General features: G+C 31.5%; 1 protein-coding gene across 1 annotated transcript; it reads right to left on the reverse strand.

Moving 5' to 3' along the window:
• LOC120092982 (cytochrome P450 86A8-like) lies at window positions 1-2,373 on the reverse strand. Its single transcript, XM_039051261.1, has one exon. It carries the CDS (start codon window positions 2,214-2,216, stop codon window positions 495-497), a length of 1,722 nt encoding a protein of 573 aa, XP_038907189.1. The 5' UTR covers window positions 2,217-2,373; the 3' UTR covers window positions 1-494.
• Window positions 2,374-7,770: the final 5,397 nt, after the last annotated feature.

Consider the following 7,770-nt stretch of genomic DNA (forward strand, 5'->3'; position numbering starts at 1 on the left):
TAGATCATGAAATTAAATTACATATAAACTAATTTCTTCAAATTACACTCATCCAAAAGTGAAATCAAAATCATGAAGGAGAGAAAAAAAATTATAATGACAAATTAGTTGATTAAGGTGATAAAATCAACCTCAGTATAGAAAAGAAAATTTGCCATGAACAATTATTACAGGAAAAAAGGACAAAAAACATTCAACCCATTTTGAATCAAACAAACATGAATTAAATGGCTATTAAAAAAATAATAATAAAAAAAGATTGATGAATATTATCCCCACTACCTCTCCCCTCTCATATATGACTGACTTTCATCACCGTCACGGTAACTTTATCCTTCCCCTGCAATTTCATTTCAATCCCGTGTAATGAAAGACACGTTAAATACCTGACCGGCGCGTGTTCCGCAATCGCCATTGCTTGGGCCCATCTCATATATAAATATATAATATTTTTTAATTAACCTCTTAAATTTACCGAACCACCAAACACGCCCTTAGCGTTGTACTTCGTTAAATCCGTTACACCCGCCGTTACCGTTCACAACGGGGACTAACGGAGTATCTTTCTCTTGCGAATTTCCGTATTTGCCCCTGATACTTTCCACAATTCCCTCCAAGTCCCTCCGGTGAACGTTCACCTTCAGCCCGTACTTCATAAACAGCGTCAACGACATTTTTTGCTCCACCTTATGCCCCGCCGCCACCGTCAGCCGGTGCCGGAGTAGCACCGCCGCCGCTATCGACTTCATCTGTAAATACGCCAAATCCTTCCCTAAGCAGATCCTCGGCCCTGCATTGAACGCTACGAATTTGTACGGATCGTACGGTATGAATTTCTTTCCGTCCGCCGTCAACCACCGCTCCGGCCGGAATTCGAGGCAGTCTTCTCCCCACGTCGACTTCATTCTTCCGGTGGAATAGATCGAATAAGTCACCGACGATCCCGCCGGAACGAAGGTTCCGTCCGGCAGAACGTCGTCGGCGACGACGTGCTTTGAATCCTCCGGTACTGACGGGTACAATCTTAGGGTTTCGGTGAGAGCGGCTTTGAGATAAATCAGACGGTCGATCTCTTCGAATGCTAACGGCTCCTCAAGCCATGATTGGATGTTATTTCCACGTGTCTCAATCAGAACAGTGCAGATCTCGCGGAGGATTTTTTCTTCAATGAGTGGGTTTAATGTAACCAACCAGAAAAACCAGCTCAGCGCAACGGATGACGTGTCCCGTCCAGCTAAGATGAAATTAAGCGCCACGTGGCGAAGGAACGCGTTGGAGTAATTACCTTCTTTTTTCTTCATGAATCGTGACAATAAATCATCATGTGGGGTCGAGTCTTTAGGCTGATTCAGCAACTCGAGCTTACGTGAATCAATCACACTGGATAAATACTCCTCAATATGGACTAAGCTCCGGCCCAAGCTGACTTCCATTCCAAGCCGAAGCCACTTTTTGAATTTCCAAAGCACTTCCGGTAAAATAAACCGTTGCAACGAAGCCTCGGTGGCTCGATCGAAAGCCATAGCAAAGCCGTTTTCTGGGAAACCAGGAGCACAAGTCATCGGATCCTTACCGAAAGCCAATCCACAAATATTATCAAAAGTAAGACGTAACAAAACATCCTGAAGATCAATCGGTTCAGAATTGAACTCGGCTTGTTTAAGAATAGGGCAAAACCTCAACTTAATAGCACGGCTAACCCAACGAGCCATGGCTTGACGAAGGGTCCTAGTAGTAAATTCCAAAGCAGCAGTTTTTCTTTGGAAAAGCCACGTGTCACCATCGGAGTTAAAAATGCCTTGACCAAGTAGCTCGTGAAAAACAGCTTGCCAAGTGGGGCCTTTAGGGTAATTATCGAATCGGGTTTTGAGAATATGTTCGAGATTTCTCGGGTCGCACGTGACAGTAACGAGGCCTTGCTTTTTAGCGAAGAAAGGGAAAGCCCAGATGCAGGTTTGGTACGTGCCGCCACACGCGCGGAGGTTGTCGGAGATCCAATCATGTAAACGGTCGCAATTTTCGATCAAGCCAGGGAGGCTGCCGAGTAATGGCCACATTTGAGGACCTTTTAACGACCGTGAAATGAAAGTAAACCAAAGAAGATACGCCGTTACTGCCGCTACTATAACTAACGCGAATCCAACGTCCATGTTGCAAGAATTTTCTGTTTGTTTGCTGAGAAAAATGTCGAATTTTCCCGGAAAATCAATGTTCATGAAATGGGAAAATGGAAATATTCACAAAAAAAGTTTAAAAAAAATTGTAGAGAGAAAAAGAATGAGAAAAGAAGAAGAGAGAAGAAGAGAGAAGACACACAAGAAAAGGGTTTAAGAAGAAGTAGGTTTTATAGTTGAATCGGCATTGAAAGCCAATTACTAACGCCAGACTGGTTTTTTTCTTAAAAGAAAAATAAAAAGAAAAATAAAATTATTTTTAGTGATTATGAGTATGAGTTTTCTCTGTGTAAGAGTGAGAGAGAGAAACACACCTAATTGTGCAGAAAGGAGGAGGAGGGTGTTAAATTGGAGCATTGAATGAAGAGGCCAAATTTAATGGGTTTAGTTGAGGAACTAAGGCCAACTACACAACACCATGGAAATTATAAGAAAAAAAATTAACTTACCAACTTTTACTAAAATGTTTCATATTTTCTAAACTTGTAAATAATCACCCAATAACTATGCCTATGGCAAATCTAAGCGCTCTCTCTCTCTATATATATATATATGTAAATTCCATTATAGTTTAGTAAATGACACTTCAGGTCGATTATTCACTTCCGAATTTATTGAAATAAAAAAAAAATGTTAGAAGCATATATTCTAATTTTTAACAGCGATATTTGGGTGCTATCCCAAAATGCACATATCTTTTTTACCACACTCTAACCTTATACAAATAAATAAATAAATAAAAATTGCTATGTGATAGATAATTGAGTGACATGTACAAATATAGATGTAACGCCTAAAATACACCTAAGTTCAAATCTTCTTTCTTGGGTATATCTCGGGTTACACCCATCTTCAATAATCACAAGTTGTCACGTGACAAATTTTTTCATTTTCTTTAAATATGTTGTATGGAGATAAATACCATTTGTACTGTAACGAAGTATTATTCTTGAATTAAAAAAGAAAAAAATGAAGGTAATGTAGATAGGTTTTTTAATTGCATGTTGGATATATATATATATATATATATATATATATATATATTAAAGAAGAAATATATTATCTTGGGTACTTTGAAATAATTTTGTTAATAGGAATATGAAAAAATGAGAGAGAAAAATTGAATGGAAATGAGGTTGATCATGTGGGCTATAGGTAATGGTTGGTTGAGCCATAACCCACCAAACTAAAATCAGCCATTTATACCTTTACTTCTCCTCGTGAAACTCTTTTTATTTTATTCACTTTATATATATATATATTTTTTAATTTTGTTATTGTTTTTTATTATAGATAGTTTGTTTTACTTTCGGAAAATATGGGGGGCTATCCATTTATTGTATTTCTGTAGCTTATTATGATCATTTGTGGGGCTGCAAATATAGTATAATTGAGATAAAATAATAAGAATTATTGGTTAGTAGTTAGTATATACTTATGGTTAATCAATTATTTGGGTTAATTACAAGTTATTATGTTATAGCCTACATAAACCATTATCTAGGCTAAATTTTGATTATAAATTAATAATATATTAATGATTATCTTTTTTTTTTTTTTTTTTGTATTTAACAATGATTTCAATATGATATTATGGGAGGAAATTTTGAGTTCAAATTTCGCTTATGTTCAATATTTATAAGATTGAGAGATTGAACGTATTGACCTTCCAAATGGTAATTTGTAGGGTTATTCAAATGATTCGATAATCAGCAACCTAGATTGAAGTGTTGGGTTGGGTTGCATTAGGTTAAAAAAAATTTCTATTTTATCTGGTTGAGTTGGATCTTTGGTTGTGAATATTTTTTTTCGGTTTGACCCAACCAACCCAATCTATATATATATTTGTGTTTTTGTTTAGCGTTTGACTCGATTAATTTGTGAGTTTTTAATATTTTTCTTTTAGGATTATTACAATATTTGTCTTTGTGTTTAAGGTTTATAATAGATATCATGGATATATACATATATATATTTGTTTAAAGTTTATAATAAATATCCATGATATTATGGATATCTGATATTTAACATTTGTATTTTATAACAGTGTTGTTATTAGTCAAATTATCAATAAATTTAAATATTTTAAATTAATAATAATAATAAAAAATAATAGTCCGATAATCTAACCCAACTCAAGTTATAGATCCAGTTCAGGTTCATTCGAATAGCCTCGAGTTGATTCAAAAAACCTTTCTTAACTCAATCCATGTACATCTCTTTTATTGGTTTCTTATTGGTTTCTTATCCACCAATAAATATTTCATGCAAAATCAGGGGAAGGTTGACTTTCTTCTTCTTCAACCAACATTTTTAATGTTAATGGGTCTTTTTTTATAGGGATAAAATTGTGTGCTAACTGAAAAATGGAATGAAAGTCAAAGGGAAATAAAAGCATTTGAAAATAGTAAATTTAGTTATTACCATAAAAGCGTGTTTTGAATAAATAGTTTTCTTTGTTTTTCGAGGTCAAGTGTAAATTTTGAATATGAAGAAGAGAGCGTCAAATCCATCACTGACGATATATTATATATTCCATTCACTTTGATTTGCATTGCATTTCCTTTAATTTCTTTTACCTTCCTCTTCCACGTGTTTGCATGTGCATGCATTCAATTCTAAGGTCAAAATTTGTATTCATTGAAGCCGGTACACCATGTAATTGTCTTGTAATAACCGTTAGATGTAGATTCAATAATCTGTTTAATGATCGTATAATATAAGTTTGAGGTATTTTTCTTTCTCCATCTAACGGTGAAGAATTGACAAAATATTGAGTACCATGTCCATGGATACAAGAAACGATTGAAAAAAAATATCATTTAAAAAGACCAAAAGCGTTGTTGGTAATTTGGGTTTATATCGAGTTGATTTGGTATTTTGGATTTCAAATGAAGAATATTGAATATTACGGTTGAGTGCAGGTTTGACAAAAACTAAATCGAAAAAGTTTGATCGGATGGATAATAATATTTATTAAATGTAGAAAATATATCAAAATTGTATTTGATTTTTTTAACAAATTACTTTATTTCTCAATAAACAAAGTATTGGTACATTACAAAGGTGGTTGAACAACTCAAAATGGTATGGTATTTTGTGTTAAAAACAACTCAATCAAATACAATTTTGAATTTTGCTTTCATATCAAAATTGTATTTGATTTAGTTGTTTTTAACGCAAACTTGAAATCATGAGGTCTTGAATTCTAGGTGTGCAAATGTATATTTTCATTTTTTAATATTTTGATTTATTCTCGCATCACTCATTTTATGTTGGTTTATTATTGGCCGAACTAGGATTTTATGTGAAAAGGAGCACAAATTCATATACGTGAAATTTTAAATGGGTTAAAAGTAAAACATTCAAATTAAATAATATCGATTAAGTTAAATTAAAGTTTTACCCCTAATTAAACTTTCGAGTTTGAATCTGTTTGGTCTCTAGCTAAACTTAAAAATGAATTTAAGGATGTGTTAAATAAAATTTTAAAATTTTAAATTTGAGTAAGAAAAGTCCTTGAATTTTCAATTTTATGTCTTATAGATCTTATGGTTAATTGACATTTTTTAACATTCACAAACTTTACCATACATAAAATTAAGTTTAGAGTTTCATTACACATAAAATTTAATTTTATATCTAATTGATCGATTATTTTTTTTAAGAAATTAGTATAAGTGAGGGACTTATAAGACAACTTTTAAATAAGAAATCTATTAGATACGAAATTGAATATTAAGAAGTCTATTAAAAAAAATTTAAAGTTCAGTAAATAATTAGACACAAATCTAAAATTAAAGTTTAGAGAGAATAAATTTGGTTTAGAGATCATCAAAATTTGTAATTTTGTCTATCAATTGTTGCTTTATAATAAACCATTATATATGATATTGGTGAATTTAATAGAAAGACTAAAAAAATTAATATGATTTAAAGATCCCCATTAATAGGTAAGTCGATTGTATACCACCATCAATAAACACCAGAATAAGCAATATTCATTAGGCCAAGAACACTCTCTCAAGTAAAAGTTTATGACGGCCGATTGACCAAAATGCTAAAATAAAATATAACTTTCTACGCACATACATTTATATTCATACTTTTAACTATGTCTATAGGGTTGATATAAATTAGTATATGAAGTGTATAATAGAATAATTCTTAAATATCATAGACTAAAATAATTTTTTTTAATTTTTTTTAATTTTTTATGGAAACGAACATAATTCAACTAGCATATATCATATAACAACTTTTTGTAAAAAAAAGCTCACTCCTTTGGATTTGATCTTGGATCCTACAAAGGGCCAAGTGTTATGTAAAGCTAGCAACCATTGAATCGTTATAAAGAGTTAAAGTATATATAATATATAAAGTTGAAACTTGAGGGGCACGTGTCGCTCCTTACTCCTTTATGGATCCACTAAAACATGTTTATGTGAATAATTGGTAAACCGCCAAATCAAACCTTTTAATTCGATAATTCAATAGTTTGAGACGGTTCAGTTATAAACCCTAAATAAAACAAGGTGCATACCTTTAGAGACTAAAATGATAATTTGACTAAAGTACAACAAAAAATATATTTTAAATAAGCATACACTATGGTCAATATACCATTTTTCTACAAGATTGTAATAGGTAGATAACCTATGTTTTTTTTTTTTTTTAATAAAAAAAGTATGGTTTTTTGTTAAAAAAAATTAATAGTTATGACCATATACTTAAATGATATACTAGTCAATTTAGATCTTTGATCTGTATACATCTCTACAATATCAATTAGATACCATTATATTTATTAGTAGATATGATGTCAATCTAATTTTAATTTAAGCCATTCTTATAATCTTGTGCATGTGGTGTTAACTGGGTATTTTATTTCTTGAATTTGAAACCTTAATAAGGTTAGTTTATTTATTCAAAGGACCATTACTAGTCCATTAATTAAGGTCTAATTTGCTCTTTTTAAAAGGAAAAATTGAATATGAATATTAAGAGAGTTAGATTGGGTTTGATTAACAGCCAAATAAAAATTGACACAAAGTTGGGGTAGATAAGTTGCAAACTCCTAATTGATTATATTATGTAATTAATTAATTGGAAAATTCTATGATTACCATCACCATCATAATTATTTATTAATAGATATTGAGATCTATTTTGTATATTAAAAGAGAAAAGAAGGAAACAATTAATTAAAGTCAAACTTGCCAATCCCAATTTATTCAGACAATGGTCTTTCGTGCACACAAGATCATTACCCATTTTTGTAATAGAAGTTAGGTAAAATGTTTCATAAATTAGAAATCCTATAATCCAAATGCTTCTAGTTTTGATTATACTTGCAATTTATGATATAAAATCTCATTGACCAATCATTTCTATTTAAGAGTAATGACCAAACTAATAAAACATCCTTTGATTTGTCCCAAAACTAAAAATAAAAGATTTCTTAATGAGATATATAGGTTGTATGATTCTAAAGTCCTAAATCAAGTTATAAGTGAGGATGGTTGTTTAAAATGGTAAAATTACTTAAAATATTTTCAAATATAGCAAGTTGTTGGATATGTGTAGTGAAAGGAAG

The sequence above is a fragment of the Benincasa hispida genome, chromosome 12 (assembly GCF_009727055.1).
Source record: "Benincasa hispida cultivar B227 chromosome 12, ASM972705v1, whole genome shotgun sequence".
Classification (NCBI taxonomy): Eukaryota; Viridiplantae; Streptophyta; class Magnoliopsida; order Cucurbitales; family Cucurbitaceae; genus Benincasa; species Benincasa hispida.

What these genes read in the sequence shown, in the direction of transcription:
- LOC120092982 (XM_039051261.1), bottom strand. Translation starts at nt 2,216, where the DNA reads ATGAACATTGATTTTCCGGGAAAATTCGACATTTTTCTCAGCAAACAA.